Source organism: Macaca mulatta, chromosome 3 (genome assembly GCF_049350105.2).
Source record: "Macaca mulatta isolate MMU2019108-1 chromosome 3, T2T-MMU8v2.0, whole genome shotgun sequence".
Lineage (NCBI taxonomy): Eukaryota > Metazoa > Chordata > Mammalia > Primates > Cercopithecidae > Macaca > Macaca mulatta.
In genome coordinates, this window is record NC_133408.1 from 46,621,600 (window position 1) to 46,642,343 (window position 20,744).

The 20,744-nt window shown below is 53.9% G+C and overlaps 2 protein-coding genes and 1 long non-coding RNA gene across 6 annotated transcripts in view; 2 read left to right on the forward strand and 1 right to left on the reverse strand.

Moving 5' to 3' along the window:
- Positions 1–7,833, forward strand: part of ARPC1B (actin related protein 2/3 complex subunit 1B) — a 21,471-nt gene extending 13,638 nt beyond the window's left edge. For 2 of the 4 annotated variants that reach the window (XM_077996266.1, XM_015134372.3), the window contains exons 5-10: positions 1,409–1,516; positions 2,720–2,926; positions 3,004–3,079; positions 4,471–4,676; positions 5,773–5,863; positions 6,197–7,833. In XM_077996266.1, coding sequence (XP_077852392.1) covers positions 1,409–1,516; positions 2,720–2,926; positions 3,004–3,079; positions 4,471–4,676; positions 5,773–5,863; positions 6,197–6,235 — 727 coding nt within the window. In that variant the 3' untranslated portion in view covers positions 6,236–7,833. Of the gene's footprint in view, positions 1–1,408; positions 1,517–2,719; positions 2,927–3,003; positions 3,080–4,470; positions 4,677–5,772; positions 6,003–6,196 lie in introns of those variants that run through there. The other 2 variants (XM_028845553.2, XM_077996265.1) reach the window with 2 other exon arrangements.
- Positions 7,621–20,399, reverse strand: PDAP1 (PDGFA associated protein 1). Its single transcript, NM_001266283.1, is given in 6 exon segments — positions 7,621–8,530; positions 9,625–9,776; positions 12,378–12,499; positions 15,304–15,411; positions 16,762–16,853; positions 20,342–20,399. Coding segments are annotated over 6 exon segments (546 nt in total). The 5' UTR covers positions 20,355–20,399; the 3' UTR covers positions 7,621–8,471.
- LOC144339707 (uncharacterized) lies at positions 17,270–18,287 on the forward strand. The gene is made up of 2 exons (XR_013415064.1): positions 17,270–17,323; positions 18,135–18,287. It is a non-coding gene; the product is annotated as an uncharacterized LOC144339707 (long non-coding RNA).
- Positions 20,400–20,744: the final 345 nt, after the last annotated feature.

Sequence of the window (20,744 nt, forward strand, 5' to 3'; positions counted from 1 at the left end):
TAGCTCCGTGGACTGGGCATCACTCACTCTCCCCACTTTACAGATTAGCAAAGTAAGGCCCTGCAGCAAAGTCACTTTCTCAAGGCACCACTCACAAGCTCGCAGCCACATCTTGTTCCTTTTTTTTTTTTTTTTTTTAATGAGACGGAGTCTCACTCTGTTGCCCAGGCTGGAGTGAGTGCAGTGGCACAATCTTGGCTCACTGTGGCCTCCGCCTCCCGGGTTCAAGCAGTTCTCTGCCTCAGCCTCCCAAGTAGCTGGGATTACAGGCGCCTGACACCATGCCTGGCTAATTTTTGTATTTTTAGTAGAGGTGGGGTTTCACCATCTTGGCCAAGTTGGTCTTGAACTCCTGACCTCGTGATCCACCCACCTCGGCCTCCCAAAGTGCTGGGATTACAGGTGTGAGCCACCGCGCCAGCCCAATTTTTTTTTTCTTTTTTTTTTTTTTTTTTGAGACGGAGTCTCGCTCTGTCATCCAGGCTGGGGTGCAGTGGCACAATCTCAGCTTACTGCAACCTCTGCCTCCCAGGTTCAAGCGATTCTCCTGCCTTGGCCTCCCAAGTAGCTGGGACTACAGGCACGCACCACCACACCTGGCTAATTTTGTATTTTTCAGTAGAGATGGGGTTTCTCCATGTTGGTCAAGCTGGTCTTGAACTCCCAACCTCAGGTGGTCCACCTGCCTCAGCCTCCCAAAGTGCTGGGAGTACAGGCGTGAACCACTGCGCCCGGCCATATATATTTTTTTGAGACAAGGTCTTGCTCTGTCGCTTAGGCTGGAGTGCAGTGTTGTGATCATAGCTCACTGCAGCCTCAGCCTCCTGAGCTCAAGTGATCATACCGCTTCAGCCTCCTGAGTAGCTGGGACTACAGGCCCAAATTATTTATTTATTTATTTTGTAGAGATAGGGTCTCGTCAAGTTGTCCAGGCCGGTCTTGAACTCCTGGCCTCAAGCAACCTTCCCACCTCAGCCTCCCAAAGTGCTGAGACTACAGGTGTGAGCCATGGTGGCCAGTCCATGTCTTAGTTCTTAATCTTCTCCCCTGCATGGCTGAGGGCAGAGGCCAGGCAGGAGCATCTGAGAGACGCAAATTTGCATCCCACCATGGCCAGTTAGTAGCTGTGTGACCTCTGGTGGTGGCATCACTTTGCTGAGCCTGCCCTGAGGGTGACTGTGTGGCTTAAAGGATAGAGAGCACAGAGTTCCCACTCCAGAAGCAACCTAGCACATCCCTGCCGCCCCCGGGCCCTGAGAGCCTTGTGGGCTGGGAGTGCCCAGTTGCATCTCTCCTGGGTCTTTGGTGGGCTGTAGGGAGCAGTGGGAGCCTGAAGTCCCTGGTGCTGAGGTCCGTGAGTCCCACCTGCCTGTCCCTCTCTCCCTGTCTGCCTGACCACCATGCCCAGGTGGGTTTGCAAGCACATCAAGAAGCCCATCCGCTCCACCGTCCTCAGCCTGGACTGGCACCCCAACAACGTGCTGCTGGCTGCTGGCTCCTGTGACTTCAAGTGCCGGTGAGACAGGGCACCATGGGGGAGGGCGGGGCTGACGTTAACTGACTGCTGACATCATAGCGGAGATTGGAGGGTGGTGGGGGAGCCACACCTGAAAGTTCTACACCCCACCTTCTAGACCTGCTCCAGAAATGCTACCAGTGGATTACCTGGGCGTCTGTTGAAGGTTCTAGTCCCCGGGGAACCCTTCATGTCTCAGCTAGACATGCCTCTGCTCACCTCTTTTATTTTTTTGAGATAGGGGCTTGCCCTGTTGCCCAGGCTGGAATGCAGTGGTGCAATCATAGCTCATTGCAGCCTCCAAATCCTGGGCTCAAGAGATCCTCTGGCCTCTCAGCCTCCCAAGCAAGACTACCATTCCCAGCTAGATGGGAATTTTTTTTTTTTTTTTTTTTTTTTTGAGATGGAGTCTCGCTCTTTCGCCCAGGCTGGAGTGCAGTGGCGCGATCTCAGCTCACTGCAAGCTCCGCCTCCTGGGTTCACACCATTCTCCTGCCTCAGCCTCCCGAGTAGCTGGAACTGCAGGCACCCACCACCACGCCTGGCTAATTTTTTGTATTTTTAGTAGAGATGGGGTTTCACTGTGTTAGCCAGGATGGTCTCAATCTCCTGACCTCGTGATCCACCCACACTGGCCTCCCAAAGTGCTGGGATTACAGGCATGAGCCACCGCGCCTGGCTGGGATTTTTTTTTTTTTTTTTTTTGGAGACAGAGTCTCGCTCTTTCGTCCAGGCTGGAGTGCAGTGGTGCGATCTCGACTCACTGCAACCTCTGCCTCCTGAGTTCAAGCGATTCTCCTGCCTCAGCCTCCTGAGTAGCTGGGACTACAGGCGCCCGCCACCACGCTCGGATAATTTTTGTATTTTTAAATGTAGAGATGGGGTTTCACCATGTTGACCAGGCTGGTCTCGAACCCCTGACCTCAAGTGATGCATCTGCCTCAGCCTCCCAAAGTGCTGGGATTACAAGCTTGAGCCACCATGCCCAGGCACCTGTTAACCCTTAAAAATTTTTTTTTTTTTATTTTGAGACAGTCTCACTCTGTTGCCCAAACTGGAGCACAGTAGTGCAATCACAGCTCACTGCAGCCTTGACCTCCTGGGTTCAAGCAATCCTCCCGCATCAGCCTCCTGAGTAGCTGAGAGTACAGGTGCACACCACCATGCCTGGCTACTTTACCTCTATTTTGCCTCTCCCGGTAGGATCTTTTCAGCCTACATCAAGGAGGTGGAGGAACGGCCGGCACCCACCCCATGGGGCTCCAAGATGCCCTTTGGGGAGCTGATGTTCGAATCCAGCAGTAGCTGTGGCTGGGTACATGGCGTCTGCTTCTCAGCCAGTGGGAGCCGCGTGGCCTGGGTGAGCCACGACAGCACCGTGTGCCTGGCTGATGCTGACAAGAAGATGGCGTGAGTAGAGGCCATCCTGGGGGAGGAGGTGAGTGCAGAGGAGCGGGACAGTGTGACTGACAGCTGTCTCCCCTCAGCGTCGCGACTCTGGCCTCTGAAACGCTACCGCTGCTGGCGCTGACCTTCATCACAGACAACAGCCTGGTGGCAGCGGTGAGGAATGGGGAGGGAGTGTGGTCACAGCACAGAGCCCAGCTTCCCTCCTTTCTCCTGCCTCCCTCCTTTTTTCTTCCTTGCATTCTCTCATGTACCAGAGTTGGGCAGAACAGGTTGGATTATGCTGCAGTAACCAAAAGTTCCTGGCTACAGTTGCTTAACAGAGTAAAGATTTGGTCAGGTGCAGTGGCTCATGCTTAAAATCCCAGCACTTTGGGAATGTTGAGGTGGAAGTATCACTTGAGGCCAGGAGTTTGAGACCAGCCCAGGCAACATAGTGAGACCCTTGTCTCTACAAAAAGTTAAGAACATAGCTGGGTGTGGTGGTGCACCTGTAATCTCATAATCCCAGTTACTTGGGAGGCTGAGGCAGGAGGATCACTTGAGCCTGGGAGGTTGAGGCTTCTGAAGTGAGCTGTGGTCGTACCACTGCACTTCAGCCTGGGCAACAGAGAACCTGTCTCAAAAAAAAAAAAAAAAAGGCCAGGCCTGGTGGCTCACGCCTGTAATCCCAGCAAATTGGGAGGCTGAGGAGGGCAGATCACTTGAAGTCAGGAGTTCAAGACCAACCTGGCCAACATGGCAAAACCCCATCTCCACTAAAAATACAAAAATTAGTCGAGTGTGGTGGCGGGCACCCATAGTCCCAGCTACTTGGGAGGCTGAGGCAGGAGAATTGCTTGAACCCAGAGGCAGAAGTTGCAGTGAGCCAAGCGTGCCACTGCACTCCAGCCTGAGCCACAGAGACTCCATCTCAAAAATAGAAAAAAAAGAAAAAAGAGATTTACTTCTTGCTCACATTTTATGTCCAGTGTGGGTGCTGTGAGGGGCTCTGATGGAGGCTGTCGCCAGCATGCTGTCCCAGATGCCACGAGGGAGCCGGAACCTGTGGAATCATGCCCTGGGTCTGAACATTTCTGCCCACATTTTATTGGCAGTTGCAATGGCAAGGCCACGCCTAATGCAAAGGACAGGAGTTCGGGGTGTGCAGTTCCTCCAGGTGTCCGGGAAGGGCACTGCTCTCCCTCCCCTCTGCCCACATCTGTCAAATCCCTTTTCACCCCTCTGCAAACATAACGGGGATGCCAGGGTCAGGTCAGGCTTGCTTTTTGCCTAGAAAAGCAACCAGCTGCAGGGGTCTCCCCTAGAGCAGGTGTAACTGGCTGGCAGGACAGAAGGCGCCTGGGCTCCCAGGGAGTCCCAATATTGGCTTTGCTGGGGGAGGTGGCAGCCCCCAGCATGGCCCCGGTTTTGATACACCTGCTATTCGGGCCTCCCTCGCTGTGGCCCGTCTGTGTCCTTGAGCTGGCATCTGCCTCCCGGGCCGCCAGATGCCCGCCTGCCCTCCCCTTCGGCAGCGCTCCAATGGTCCCCGCCTCCCCGCTCAGGGCCACGACTGCTTCCCAGTGCTGTTCACCTATGACGCCGCTGCGGGGATGCTGAGCTTTGGCGGGCGGCTGGACGTTCCCAAGCAGAGCTCGCAGCGTGGCTTAACGGCCCGCGAGCGCTTCCAGAACCTCGACAAGAAGGCGAGCTCGGAGGGCGGCACGACTGCGGGCGCAGGCCTGGACTCGCTGCACAAGAACAGCGTCAGGTGAGGGCGGGGGCGGGGCCTCGACTCGCCCAGTAGCCCCGTCGGGTGAGGAAGGGGTCTGGACTCTTCCTACTGGGGCGTTGTGCTGGGACGGTGAGGACTGGGGGCCCGGAGGGAGGGTAGGCCTGCCCTCTACTCGCTGCGCGGGAACGGCGTCAGATGAGGGGCAGGCCTGGACTAGGGGACGGGGCCTGTTTGTGGGCGGGGCCTCGACGCTGCATGATAACCACGTGGGGAGGCAAAGGGGGCGTAGCGGGCCCAAGGTAGGGAGTGGCTTCGACTCGCTGTAGGATTAACGTTCGTTGTGGGCGGGGCCTGTCTCGATCTCACCCTAGCAGCTCAGGAGCTAGTGGAGCCCGGGTGGGACCGACATAAAAGACGGAGTCGACCTCTTTAGGTTGCATAAAAATAGCATCAGATAGGGGCTGAGCAGCTAGCCCTCGCTCTGCATTTCCCGGACATAGCTGGGTGGGGACTGTTCTGTGGGGTGGTCAGGCAGTGACCAGCGGGTGTCCTGGGCGGGGTCACAGCTGGGATGGGTCTGTTGCTAGTACTCAGCGAGGTGGGGGCGGAGCTGAGGGTCTCTGCAGCCTTCTAAGGATCTAGGGTGGGATGGGGAAAAAGAGGCTCTCCAAAGCCCAAAAGCTGCCAGCCACACGCATCCACCCCACGGCGAATCAGAGGGAGCTGTATGGGAAGACTGGCCAAGCCCTTCGGCCTGTAAAACCTCCTGTGGCCGCCAGATCCGATGGCTTCCTCAGACGGAACACCTTTGCCCGGCTGTCATCTTAGTCCCTGGCTGCCTCCACCCTCATCTCCTTTTTTGTCCTGTCCAGCTGCACTGCTGTCACTGTGTATACTCCGCAAACACATGTGTCTTTCCTGCCTCCCTGGACTTGAGTGTCCTGTCCCATTTGCCTGCACTTCCCACACCACTGCTCGTTCCCAAAAGCAGAGCTGACTTAAGTCCACTACACCGTCTCAGCATTTCTCACTGAAACCCGCTCCCCAAGAAGTCTGGGAGCGCCTGGACAGCGTGAGCCTGAGTCCAGCGCCAGCACAGGTTGGATTCATAAGCTCCTCTTCCTCTTCGCAGCCAGATCTCAGTGCTCAGCGGGGGCAAGGCCAAGTGCTCGCAGTTCTGCACCACTGGCATGGACGGCGGCATGAGCATCTGGGATGTTAAGGTGAGGCTTGCCCTTCCTGGCTTCCCGCTGTGCCCCCCAGGTCAACTCTTTCCCCCCATCCCCACTCCCTGGAGGTGACCCCCATCCTTCACTCCTGCAGAGATGGCACTGCAAGAGGATGAGGGCTGGGGGCGGCCCCTTGTCATCTGGGCCTTGGTGCTCACTGGGGCACCCGTCTTCAGGGCTGGGATTCAAACCCAGTTCTGACAGACTCCGAAACTGCAGGTTCTCTGCCCTCTGCTGTTCTGGGGCTGAGATGGGTGATCAGGTCCCTGGGAGTGGGGTGCCTGCCGGACAGCTGAGAACCAGCCTGTCCGTTCTGCCTCCCTGCAGAGCTTGGAGTCAGCCTTGAAGGACCTCAAGATCAAATGACCTGTGAGGAATATGTTACCTTCATCCTAGCTGCTGGGGAAGCAGGGAGAGGAGTAGGGGAGGCTAATGGTTGCTTTGCTGAGTATTTCTGGGGTACCAATGTGAGTCCCCATAGGGGCTGCTCCCTCAAAGAGGGGACAGATGGGGAGCTTTTCTTACCTATTCAAGAAATATGTGCCTTTTTCTTAAAGAAATGCTTTCATTTATTGGAAAAAAAAAAAAAATGCCCCCAAAGCACTATGCTGGTCATGAACTGCTTCAAAATGTGGAGGTAATAAAATGCAACTCTGTTTAAAAAAAAAAAAAAAAAGCAATTGTGGACACGCTTGCCTATGTGGAAGGAGAGGTTTTTTGTTATTTTCTTGGGGTCTTGCTAAGTTATCCAGGCTGCACTGGAACTCGTGGGAGCAATCCTTCTGCCTCAGCCTCCCAAGCAGCTGGGACTCCAGGGAGAGGTTGGTGTTTGCACAGCCATAGGTAGATAGCTTATTTTTACTGCTGGCCAACAACATTGATCCTGAAGCCCAGCAGCCTTATGCCAAATGGTTCCTTCCCCAGTGCTGTCCATCCTGGGCTGCCACTCCCAAAACTGCCAGTACCAGGTGTCACTGACTAGTGAAATTCCTGCACAAAGGGGCTACACATTCCAGGCTGGTTGTGGAACTTTTGTTTTGAGATGGCGTTTTGCTCGTCGCCCAGGCTGGAGTGCAGTGGTGCGATCTCGGCTCACTGCAACCTCTGCCTTCCTTGGGTTCAAGCGATTCTCCTGCCTCAGCCTCCCGAGTAGCTGGGATTACAGGCGCACACCACCAAGCCTGGTTAATTTTTGTATTTTTAGTAGAGATGGGGTTTCTCCTTGTTGGCCAGGCTGGTCTCGAACTCCTGACCTCAGATGATCCACCCACTTCGCCTCCCAAAGTGCTGGGATTACAAGCTTGAGCCACCGTGCCCGCCTGGTTATGGAACTTCACGGGAATTTATTTTGTCATTACAATGTTGGCAGTTGATTTCTGATACATGCTCATTTTAGATATACTTTTCCTGTGCTGCAAAGTGAGGTTCTGTCTTGGAGTTGATGTCATGTCACCGGGTCCTGCACTAAAGGGCATTTGCACACCTTTTGTGGCTTCTCTCAGGAAAATGTGGGCCTTGGCGACATCCAATGCCAGTGCTACTCCCCTTCTCCCCTAGAGTTACAGAATTATAACTACCAGGGGACATCTACAGGCCAGACCAGGATCCTGGTGCAGCTTCAGCCTGCTGTGGCCTGGAAGGGTCCCTGCCTGCTGAGGCCTAAGATCCCAACTTGGCTAAAGGAGGGGAGGGAGCAGGCTGTGGCATCTGAGGTCTCTCCCAGCCCCAATCCTGCAATCCTGGGGTCCATCCCCGAACCCTGCTTAGTGCCTCCTAACAGATGTCATGCCCCAGGGCCCCAGGTAGATATGTGCCCTGAACCTTGCCAGGTACGTGTGCCTGAACATGGCACCATACCCAGCTGGGTAAAAATGGCTCGAGCATGGGAGCCAAAGGATGGAGTGCAAAACAAAGATTACGATAATGTCAAGTTTAATCTGCCAAATATACAAGTTGAATTTGTGGAGCATGTTTTGCCTGGGTGCCACACAGTAAACAGAGGTTTCTTGAAATGATCAATGGGTAGGGTTAAAAATGGGCACTGGCCCTGGCCGGGTGGGTAGGAACCGGGCAGGGAAGGGCAGACAGGCGAGGCCTCGACCAGACAGGACTGACCAGGGACAAGCCATGACCCTCGAGGACCCAGGGGCACAGGCTCCCGGATGACAGCCCCTCTCTGAATGAGCACCCAGGCAACACAGTCCGGGGCTGGGTATAGCAAACCTGTCGGCAGCTGCCTCCTAGGACAACCATCCCCTTACATGCTATCTACCAGACAAATGAAAGCTCTTCTTACCCCATCTCCCAGGCACCCCCCAGCAAGGGCTCTGAATTCTAAAAACAGCGAAAACATTCAAATGGTTACATATGAAATGCTGTCCTGCATCTTTCTGTCTCAAAGATAGCAGCTGCCCCTCCCCCAGCCCCCCCCCACATTCCCCAAACAATTTCTGTGCCAAGATGAAAAGGAGGCCCCAGGCCGTGGGGGGCTCCTGGCCGTGAGGGGCTGTTGCAGCGGCGCCAGGGCACAGGGTGGGCAAGACACAGCAGAGGTCCTGGCAGCGCGGCCCAGGTCCCCGGCATCTCCTCCCACGCGTCGCGGTTACTTATTCAGGGAGAGCGACTGCATTCGTTTTCCTGACAATGTGGCATCATCTTTTGCTGAGGGTGGGAGGAGAAGGGCAGGGGTTAAAACAAAGCAACTCCCACCCCTCCCAACACACGCGCCAGAACCCTAGAACCTTAGGTCTGAAAGGCTGCAGAAAACATCCTGTGCAACAAAGAAGGGAGCCGAGGAGAGCCGAGACATGGGAGAGGATTTCTGCTGCAGCTACCACCCCGGGACCCCCTGACATTACCAACACGTTTCAGTGGCCAGACCACCTTATAGAGAGCTGTCCCCTCCACAAAGCCCCACCAACACACACTCTTGTGGGCAAATGGAAACTTCACACCCCACCTCCCAGCAGAACCCTATAATTCTAACCTCCCGCCACGGGTTCTGAAGTCTAAATTAAACGTTCTAACAGTTACATGTGAAGTCCTTTCCTGCTTGGGGTTTGTGAAGCAGGGTTGAATCGGAAGTTGGGATCACTGGATTTCTGGTGCAAGTGACAACATCCCTGAGCAACTGGTTTCCCCTTTCTGGGCCCGCTTCCAGGCAGGACAGATGGACATGTAGGGGCTCTCACAGACCCCCGGGAGATGGAAGGCTGCAAGTCAAATGCTCCTATGAACGACCAACTCCCATAGCCACCCTGGCCTAGAGGAACTTCCACCACCTCTGGCCTGCCTGGAGGGAGAGCACAGGAAAAGGGATGCCTGGGCCGGACGTCAAGCCGGTCTGCACTGCTGTGTATCCAGCTCACCCTCCCAAGCCCTGGAGATGGCCAGCGGTGGCCCCAGGCAGCTCTCCCAGGTTCCTAAGGCACCAGAGACCTTGGTGGGACCTGTGAGTCTCAGGCAAGGTCTGTACTAGGGGTGTGGTTTCCTGTGACCTCCTGCTGTTAGGAGTAGTAACTCCACCTATTGTGGACAGTGCTGTGCTGGGACTTCAACCCACAACTGACTCCATGATGTCACTGGACCCTCCTGGTCCCCCGGCAAGTGGCAGGCATAGGGAGTGTGGGCTCTCTAGGCAGTAATCACTCCTCACCTCATCATCACCACGCGGACAGGGACACGAGTTCAGGGCTTTGTGGCTGGCCCAGGACCAAAGTTGGGGGCTGTCCCTGCATGCACAACCCAGCCCTTACCTTTCCTTTCCTCTTCCTTCTTCCGGGCAGCCTCCTCCCGCTGTTTCCGGATGATGGCCAGTCGGGCCAGGTCGGCCTTGGCTTGCTCTGTCTTCCCGGCCAAGTGCATTTTCATGTAACGCTCTTTTGCCTTCTGCTTCTCAATCTCTTCTCTGTGTGGATAAAATGGTGTCACGGGGACATCTTTCCCACCACTGTTTGCCAAACTGGATGGGAGTCAGAATAAAGGCCAGGGATTCGGCCTAGGGCCAAGGTGGAAGGGGTGCTCTGGCTGTGAGTCCCTGGCTCCATGAACCCCCTGCTTGATGGACGTTCACCAAGAAAGTGAGCAGGAAGAAGAGGCCCAGGGAGAGAACATCTATGATTTCCAGAAAGCCTCAGTGGGAGAGGGGACAATGTCCACCTACAGCAGGGAGGGGAGGATGCCTGAGGGCTTCATGATCAGGCTCTGGTGGCCATGGAGAGAAGGGGGACCAGGCCAGGAGTGTTCCAGGGAAGATGACCAGGAGGATGAAAGCAGTGGGGACCATATCCTACAATGAATGAAGGGCCAGGCGCACTGGCTCAGGCCTGTAATCCCAGCACTCTGGGAGGCCAAGACAATAGGATCACTTGAGGCTATAAGTTTGAGACCTGCCTGGGCAATATAGCAAGACTGTCGTACAACAAAGAAAATTTAAAAATTAGCCAGATGTGGTGGCACACATCTGTTGTCCCAGCTACTTGGGAGGCTGAGGCAGGCGGATTGCTTGAGCCCAGGAGTTCAAGGCTGTGGTGAGCTATGATTGCGCCACTGCACTCCAGTCTGGGTGACAGAGTGAAATCCTATCTCTAAAAAATACAAACAAAAAAAGGAGTGAAGTGGAAGAAGCAGCCACAGGGCATAGGATGAGGACCACAATGGGAAACAGACACACCCAGTCTCAGGTCAACACCACACGACCCATTCTTACAGCAGCTCAGATGTGCACGGTGCTGCCCCCCAAAGACACAGCCCCCATCAGTAGGGGGATGGGAATAATCGCTGGGCTCCCATGGGACAAAGGTGTCAGGAATGAACCCCCTGAATGGAGTCAGTGGTGAGGGTCATTCGCTTCCTTTTGAAGATCTTCCCAAGCTTGAGATTCTGAACTGGAGTGGATGCCCTTCGGGGTGAGATCGGAGGGCCTATTGGCACTGGATTCCTGGAAGAGCCAAGTGTTGGAGTGGGGGAGGGCCCTGCCTGGCAGGAGGCTGGGGAAGAGACTCGGCCTCCCAGAGGTCTTCAGGGTACACAGAGCTGGGGAGTAATGAGAAATCAGGCATGGGAGGTAGCCAGAGGGGAGGGAGAGGGACTTAGAGGAGTGGAAGGAGCAGATGCCTCACTACAGAGATGAGGAGATAATACCTGGTGACCTAAAGATCCTAGCCCAGGAAGGACATGCCACACTCAGAAGCCTCTAAGCTGAGCCTCAGGAATGATGACCGAGGCAGCCCAAAGGCTCTGCAGCGCCCTTCGGTGAAAGCAAAGTGCCAGGCACGGCGTCTCTGCAACCTCAAAGGGCAGAGGGAGGGAACAATAGGATCCCTTTTACTGGTGACGACACTGATGCCCAGAAAGGGCACAGCCTTATTATTATTTTTTTTTTTTTTGAGACGGAGTCTTGCTCTGTCACCCAGGCTGGAGTGCAGTGGCCAGATCTCAGCTCACTGCAAGCTCCTCCTCTCGGGTTCACGCCATTCTCCTGCCTCAGCCTCCCGAGTAGCTGGGACTACAGGCACCCGCCACTTCACCTGGCTAGTTTTTTGTATTTTTTTTAGTAGAGATGGGGTTTCACCGTGTTAGCCAGGATGGTCTCGATCTCCCGACCTCGTGATCCGCCCGTCTCGGCCTCCCAAAGTGCTGGGATTACAGGCTTGAGCCACCGCGCCTGGCCAGAGGGCACAGCCTTATTGAAGGCTGCACAGTTGTGCCAATGGCAGAATACTACAGTGGCAGAATACCCAGGTTGCTGGGTTTTTGAAGTCAATGCCGAGAGAAACTACTGAAGGGGGACAGAAGGGTCCTTAGCAGCTGCAATCACACCCAAGCTCATGGCTTTCCCCATGAGGCTTTCACAGACACACCCTTCCGCCATTATCCTAAATGCCCATTCAGGAGAGAAACCAGCAGGCTTCAACCTCTTGTAAGGCCCTTGAGGTCACCTGGCGGCTGCCAACAGTCAGGGCACCAGTCAAGGACTGGTCCTGTGCCAGGTGCTTCAGTACATGATCTTGATCCTCATACAACTCTTGAGGAAGATATTTGCAGCCTCATTTTCACACGAGACTTGGAGAGGCCTGGGACAGCTGGCTGAGCTGCGCTGGGCTGGACTGCCTTTCTGGCCGCACAGGCTCACAGACCTCTTCCAGTCCCCAGGGCCATGACACTACAGATGGATGCAGGTCAGGAATGGTCAGATCAGTGGGGTAAGGGAAGTCTCCCCGGGGTGTGGTGCTCTGGAAGAGGGGAATGGAGGGCAACCCTCTGTATCCTGTACCATTACCTCAAGCGCAATGCTCAGGTCTCAGTCTATTGTCCTATTTCCCCTGATACCACGTATCAATTGGTGAAAACAAATTCTGTGTGGCTTTTTAAAGGCTACTGGAGGGCTGTTGGGGAATGAGACAGAAATAAACAGCCACAGCTCCCAGCCAACTGGGGACCTTAGCATCCCACAGGCCAACTGCTAGCCTGTATTCCCTGGGTCACAAGGCCCAGCCAGTGATGTTACCGTTCTCTCCTCGAAAGCTCCTTTGGCCCGTCCAGATCCAGCTGTGTGACCTTTTTGGTTGTCTGTGCCACCCGGTTGGGGTTCTCGATGTCGATGAGCCCTTCGACGCCTTTGCGCTTTTGCTAGAACAGGGCAAGAAGCTGGTTGTTGGAGTTCAGGTCCTGTGGAGCCCCTGAGGGCCACTCCCACCATCTCTAAACAGCCCATCTGGATGAGGACAAACTCATGCTCCACCCCTAGCCCACATAGTGCTCAGCCCAAGTCTCATGGTGGGGACAGCTCTCTGGAGCATCTTCACCAGCCCGGGAAGAGCCCACAGAACGGCTGCTCAGGGTCCAGTAACTTGCCTAAGTCAACCAGGAAGTAGGTGGTAGATAAGAGGTGCGCCCTACCCCAGCTTGCAAGCACTCACACAGTGCCACTCCCCCACTTCAAGCTCAGCTTCCAAAAGCAGTTTTCCATGGAATCCCATGCCTGATTCTTCTTGCAAGAAGCGCTGGCCTGGAATCCCCAGGGCAGGGTGGGCCAAGTGTGTGCTGTCAGGACCAGTTCCAATTCCTGCCCACCTTAGCTGATGGACTGGACATGTAACTCAAGAATGAGCCACTGGATCACAGACTACAGGTTTGGGGTGCTGGCCCAAGAATCTGGAACCTGCACCCTTCCACCTCCCCTGGGGAAGTTCCAGAAGAAAGGAGTGTGTTCTCAATGCAGCAGGTTTGGTCAAAGTTTCAGGTGCTGTCAATTCCATCAATTCTCCTTAAGGGGGCAGGGAGACACCTTTGACTCCACAGAGCTCCCTCCACACACTTCCAGTCCAGCTGCACACTTACACCTCCACTCGGATGCCTGGCACTGTAAATTTAACATGCCCAAGACAGAACTTGAGATTCATCCTTTACCCAACCGGACCCTCCCTGCAATCCTAAGCATATCCTTGATTCCTCGTTCCTTCAGCAACCCCCAAATACAGCTTACATCTGTCCACTCTTCTCCACTGCCATTGTCACCACCCTAGGGCAAGCCACGATTTCCTTTTTTTTTTTTTTCTTTTGAGACGGATTTCGCTCTTGTTGCCCAGGCTGGAGTGCAATGGCACAATCTCGGCTCATAGTAACCTCGGTCTCCCGGGTTCAAGGGATTCTCCTGCCTCAGCCTCCTGAGTAGCTGGGATTACAGGCATAAGCCACCACCCCCGCCTAATTCTGTATTTTTAGTAGAGACAGGGTTTCTCCATGTTGGTTAGGCTGGTCTCGAACTCCCGACCTCAAGTGATCCGTCTGCCTCAGCCTCCCAAAGTGCTGGGATTACAGGCGTGAGCCACCACGCCATGCCCAGGACTTCTGATCTAAACACTGCTCTTACTCTTACCATCCTATCATTCACTCTGCATGGAGAAGCCAAAATAATCTTTTAAAAGCATATCTGGAGGCCGGGCGTGGTGGCTCACACCTGTAATCCCAGCACTTTGAGAGGCCAAGGCAGGTGGATCACGAGGTCAGGAGATCAAGACCATCCTGGCTAACATGGTGAAACCCTGTCTCTACTAAAAACACGAAAAAATCAACGGGCGTGGCAGCGTGCACCTGTAGTCGCAGCCACTTGGAAGGCTGAGGCAGCAGAATGGCGTGAACCGGGAGGCAGAGCTTGCAGTGAGCTGAGATCACGCCACTGCACTCCAGCCTGGGCGACAGAGAGACTCCGTCTCAAAAAAAAAAAAAAAAAAGCAAACAAACGCATATCTGGTCATGTCTCTCTCACCCTTCAAGGCCTTCCCCAGCTGCCACTACCCACCATAAACAAGTCCCATGCCAGGCATGGTGGCTCATACTGTAATCTCAACACCTCAGGAGGTTAAAGTGGGAGGATTAGTTACGCCCAGGAGTTGGAGACCAGCCTGGGCAATATAGTGAGATCCCCGTCTCCATAAAAAATTTAAAAATTAGCTGAATGTGGTGCCAGTCTGGGCAATATAGTGAGATCCCCATCTCCACAAAAAATTTAAAACTTAGCTGAGTGTGGTGGCGTGTGCTTTTGGTCCCAGCTACTTGGGAGGTTGAGGCTGCAGTGAGCCGTGCACTCCAGCCCGGGTGACAGAACGAGACCCTGTCTCAAAAAAAAAAAAAAGAGAAAAAGGGGCCGGGGCGGTGGCTCACGCTTATAATCCCAGCATGTTGGGAGGCTGAGGCAGGCGGATCATGAGGTCAGGAGATCAAGACCATCCTGGCTAACACAGTGAAACCCCATCTATACTAAAAATACAAAAAATTAGCCGGGCGTGGTGGTGCGCACCTATAGTCCCAGCTACTCGGGAGGCTGAGGCAGGAGAATCACTTGAACCCAGGAAGCGGAAGTTGCAGTGAGCCGAGATCGCACCACTGCACTCCAGCCTGGGTAACAGAGCAACACTCTGTCTCAAAAAAAAAAAAAGAAAGAAAAGAAACCCCAACCCCTTCAACAACTACACAGGAGGTGCCCTTGCCAATCTCTCCTGCATCTGGACCACTCTGCTCCTTACCCACTAAGTCACAGCTACACTGGCCCCTGTCTGGTCCTTGAACATGCCAAGCTTATTCCCACCACAGGACCTTTGCGCTTGCTAATCTAGTTTCTCAGTTGCTCTGCATGCCAATTTTTACACAGCTGGCTGCACCTTGTTTTTGAGATCTCAGTGTATAAGTTGCTTCACCACCACAATGCTTTTCCAGGTCCCCTCAATCACAGTCTGTTTGTTAGTAACACTTCTCACTACTTGAAATGACACTCTCTGTTTACTTCTTTATTGTCTATATCTCCCATAGAGTGTAAACCCTCAAGAGCAAGGACGTTGTCTGCATCTACCTTTGGGACTGGTACTAAACGGTCACTCAATGTTTGTTTGTTGAATGAATGAGTCCAGGCCCCAGGTCCTCAAAAGACTCAGTACCTGGTAGTCATCTTCTTCATCCTCACTCTCATCTGAGTCTAGAGATTTCTTCTCCTTTTTGGGGTCACCTGCAGCCCCATCTCCACTTTCTTTTTGCTCCTCTTCTTCCTGTTTCAGAAATGGACAACCTGCAGAATCAAAAATGCAAAACAAATCCCCAAGACTGTGACCCCATCACCCCCCAGATTGTGGACCTTGAGAAATCAAGCCGCTGGAAGGATGGAACCAAGGATGACAAGGGTCCTACTGTGACCCTGGCCCCCAGGGAATGGGACCTGGGCCAGACACAGGCAGCCTACACACTCAGCACCACAGCTTAGAGGCCATTCCCATAGTCCAGCAAGCCCCTCACACAGCCACAGAAGGCCCTGCTCCCCTTCCTAACCCAGCCACCTCAGCCAGGGTGAGAAGTTTGTTTCCTGGAGTCAGGACTCAGCCACCAGGCTGAAAACCACCATCCTGCTCAGCTCCCACCTGCCGCATGCAGCTGCCAAATCATGCTGGCATTCCCAGGCAAGTCCTCTCCGCTCTCCACTTCACTCCATGGCAAGCCATCCCCCCCGACCCACCCACACAGGTGACCTCATGCACCAGCTTCCCAGAACAACACCTCAGAAGGCTGCTTCCCTCCACCTTTCTTGCCTTCCCACCAAAAATGCCCCTTACAGAAACCTCATGTCCTTCATCTCTTGGCACTTGCCCACACATTCTCCATGTCCTGCTCAGCTGCCGGCTCCCCCAAGGACCCCTCCCAGACCCCACAGCTGGATGTGGCCTTTCCCTTCTTGAGGCTCCTGGGGCACGTCACGGCTGTGTACCCATCTGGCCCTGACTGCTCCCTTAGGCCCTTGATCCAGGCATCAATCTAATGATGTGGTAAGGATGCAGATGCTGACGATGGGAATGTATTCTATTTCCTAACAGGGGCCTGAACAATGTACTATGGGAGCAGAGGAGAGGGAACTACTAAATCAGCTCTGGCTGGAGGGGAGGCACAAGTCACAGAGGAGGAGAGGCTAAACAACGTCTCCAGGGATGGAGAGCATGCTGCTGATGGGGGTGTGGGAAGTCAGGGCACATGTCATGTGCAGTGTGGCAAATCGTCCTGTGTGGCTGCAGCAGACAAGCAGGGGTGCTGGGAGCTTGAGCTGTGAATGGACAGGGCCTGCAGGAGGGAGAGCCTCCAGAAAGTAGGTGCACAAGACCAAGAACAGGGCCCTACTAAGGCAGCTGCTGCAGAGCGGCCACAGTTCTTTCTAACCCATCCAGGCAGAGGATGCCCATGCCCTGACTGTCATTGGTTGTTCTGAGACTCACACCTGGGGCTCACTGCCCTCCCGACCGCCACGTGCTAGCTTGTCCCTGCGAATGGGTAGTCCTTGCCTGGCCTCTCTGTGAACCAAATTAGCAGAGCACCACCCTGGGCCACTGGCGTGGCCTGGACAGGCACGTACTCACCCTGGCCTTCTGCTTCTCAGCCTGCAGCTGTGCGTCGATCTCCTCAGGGCTCGTATACTGCCTCGCCCGGCCTTTGTGGCCTCCCTTTCTCCCTGCAGGGACCCGCAGTTTAGAATGTGAGGGGGGAGGCAGCTGCCTCGACTGTTCTGACCTCCCAAGGGCTGTGTCCTGCTTGGAGTGCTCTCATCAGAGGCCACAGAGGCCTCACCTACCCCTCACCCAGCACCACCCAAACCAACACCTCCTCCACCCTGTGTTCAGAGGCACACAGGAAGCAACTTGTGACCATCTGATGCATCACCAAACTGTGTACTAAATGATGGCTCCCACACAGAAGACCGGAGGGGAGGACATGGCAGACGGTGCACTGCAGTGACTGGCCACATCCCCTGGTCCCTTACAATCCAAGCATAGTGGACTCGGATGCAACCACAGAAACATGTACCACTTACACCCCTGCCGTCACTATAAGGGCTTTTTTCGCAATGTTTGGTCACAGCCAGGGGCGCATTTTTTTATTTTTATTTTTTCTGAGACGGAGTCTCGCCCGAGCTGGAGTGCAGTGGCACAATCTCGGCTCACCGCAACCTCTGCCTCCCTGGTTCAAGCGATTCTCCTGCCTCAGCCTCCCAGGTAGCTGGGACTACAAGCGTGGGCACTATGCCCAGCTAATTTTTGTATTTTTAGTAGAGACGGGGTTTAACCTTGTTGGCTGGCCAGGATGGTCTCGATCTCTTGACCTCGTGATCCACCCACCTCAGCCTCTCAAAGTGCTGGGATTACAAGCGTGAGCCACTGCGCCCGGCCAGCCAGGGGCACATTTGATTCTCAGAATAAACTTATGGTACAGGAGTGATAGCTGGTCCCATTTCATAGACTAGGAGACTTAGACCAAAGCAGAGTGCTGAACACCACGAAGTTTAGAGTCTGACTCCCAGGTTCTACGCTTACTGGCTTGATGACTTTGGGCAGGTAGTTAACCTCTCAGTCTCAGTTTCCTCATCTGTGTCCCTACCTCACAGGGTTGTCACAAAGATAGATGAATTTATCAATATACAGAAAGCTGCTGGAACAGTGCCTGCTACTGAATAAGCACTACAAAAATGTTCACTAATAGCTGGGCACGGCAGCTCACGCCTGTAATCCTAGCATTTTGGGAGGCTAAGGCAGGCAGATCACTCGAGGTCAGGAGTTCAAGACCAGCCTGGTCAACATGGTGAAACCCCCTCACTACTAAAAATACAAAAATTAGCTGGGCATGGTGGCATATGCTTGTAATCCCAGCCACTTGGGAGGCTGAGAATCGCTTGTACCCGGGAGGCAGATGTTGCAGTAGCCGAGACTGCGCCACTGCACTCCAGTCTGGGCCACAGAGCAAAAAAATTAAAAAAAAATAGCTAATGGTTACTTTTCCCTCTAATCTAGTATTTGGTGGAAAAACAACAACAACAACAAAAACCACCACTGAGCACATAAGCAATTTACTGCAGATATCAGAAATACAATAAAATATCTCATGTTCATCTTAGTAGTTTGGCAAAAAGAGAATACTTAAGGCAAAAAAAAAACAAAAAACAAAAAACCCAAACCTACAGGCAAAAACTTTGTGCTTAGACTTAGAAATGATTGGCAAAGTACAGCTGAAAACAAACCTGACTACAAAGTCTTAAAAGTTAAAAATGTGCCTAGCAATTAAAGTGTCAGTTTTATAGTCTGACCCTCTTCAGCCGGGACACCAGGCTGACCCTTGCTAAAGCCATCAGCCAGTTTTAAAGCAGGATGGCATCCCCCTCTGCTGGTCCCCGAGTATGCAGGAGTGGCTGTGGCCTCGACTTCCACACACGACCTCTCCTGGAAGCTGAGGCCCACCTGATTTCCAGAGTCTGTCTCTGAGCAGAGACTCTGTCATCAGCCAGAGTTGCTCTACACTCCAGAGGCGGTAGCAGAGATACTGGTCTCCTGATTCCTTACAGCAGCTGCAGAGCCATAATTGGGCTGCTACAGACCACACCACCCATTTTTAATGACTACCTAGATTCCCAGGGGTGTCTAAGTATATGCTTACTAAAGTCCTATTGTGAGACAGCAAGTGTGCCAAGAAAAAAACCAACACCCTTTCTTGCTCTCTTAATACACCAGGCAACATTAACGACTCGAAATTTAAAAAACACTTTGCAGTTAACATAACGCAAACAAGAGTTGGTCCTTTGCTCTTGGGGAGGTTGATACTTTTAACACCTTCAGGGTTTTTTGCAGTTTTCAGATTAACCCAAGAAAACGTACACCTTGTCTACCCAAAAAAGCTTTTCACAAGCCCAAAGACCATTTAGCTATGAATTCATATTTAAGGTTTTCTAATTGTAACCTCCAACCTTTGCCCAAAGTATCCATTAAGTAAAACTTTGGAAGGAGGATGGCTCATTCAGCAACCTCCTTTTACAGATGAAGGGACTGGGGAACAATAGCAGACTTTTCCAGCTACAGAATAAATCAGTAGAGAGCTAGGTTTAAACACATTTAGCTCTGTAATGCCCAATTATCTCTGGAGTCAGGAAGCGATTTAGGTTTGAAAACGCTCCAGGCAGATGTTTCTGTGGGTTGAGTGCATTAACCAACATAACACATGAGCTACCAATACAAATATATTTGTTTTGTGCCAGGAGGTAGCCAGGCACTCTGTGAGCGCTATCATTTTACCACCCCAGCCCCAACTCACCCAGCTAAGGATTAGCCCAGTGTTTCAGATGAGAGGGAGGTTAACTTGTTCACGACCACAGAATTAGACAGTGACACGGCTGGGATTCAAATTGGGGAATATCGATTCTAAAGGGGGAAACAGGATAGAGGACGGGCTACAATGGACTGGGCAGTCATGGACCTTCTTAGAAGGCCAAGAGCTGGCAAAGCCTTAAAAATAGGAATAGTTATTGCTTCACTGGGCACTTTTAACGACTGCCTGGCACTGTACTGCCCACTCCACGTGGATTACCTAGTTGAAGCCTCCCAACAGTACTACGAGGTCGGTACAATCGTTATTCCCATTGGCAAAAGAGAAAACGGAGACACAGGAGGTGGAGCGACTGGCTCAAAGGAACACACCGAGCCGTTACCGAACAGGGGAGTCGAAACCAGGTCTGCAAGGCTCATGGGCATCGCCTTAAGTCTTCCTACGCAGGCCTGGCTGAACCGAAGCCAGAAAAGGCCCACGTTTTACGCGAGAGGCAGGCGGGCCCGGCACAAGCGCGGGACGCGGTGACTCAGTTCCCGGCCAGCCTAAAAGTGGGATAAATTCCAGAACCCCTAGGCCCGGAGAAGCGCATCCTAGATCCGGGTTTCTACGCTGGCCAGGACCCAGAGCTTCCGAAACTCCTCAGACCACTGACGGAGTGGCTCTTGGACACCACAGTCCTCAGTTTCCCCATCGGGACAATTGGGCGTCGAGGCCCAGGCCTGGCTCTCAACCAGTGCGGACAGCCTCCCTCTGCGTTGCTCTCAGAGACGCCCACGGGCTGAGGGGACAGCGGGAGCCGGACTCGGGCCGCCCCTCTAGGCCTGCGGGACACGCGCGCCCGCCCCTCACCTCCTTTAGGCATCGCGGCTCCGGCGGCTGCGGCGGCGGCGGCGCCTCGAACTGACACCGGAACCGGAAATGTCTTGGGCTCGACTTCTTCCGCCCGGCCCAGTCCCCGCCGCCGCCGCCCCCACCTCAGTGGCCGCAGTGGCCGCAAGGACCCGGACCTCAGGGAGGGCTCCGCACGGAGTCGGACTGTCCTGTGCGCCGCCTGAGTCCAGGCTTGCCCGCGCGCTGCCAGGCAACAACGCCCCCAGTCTCTCCGTTCGGGGAGACGCGTGGCCCTGCCGGACACTCACCGGAAATGAGGGCAAAAGGCAACAGCGACTCTGGAATTCTATACAGGCATTGCTGAGGACACCTAAGATGACGCAATCTCCGCGCGGGATGGGCGGGGCTCCGCGAGGACCTC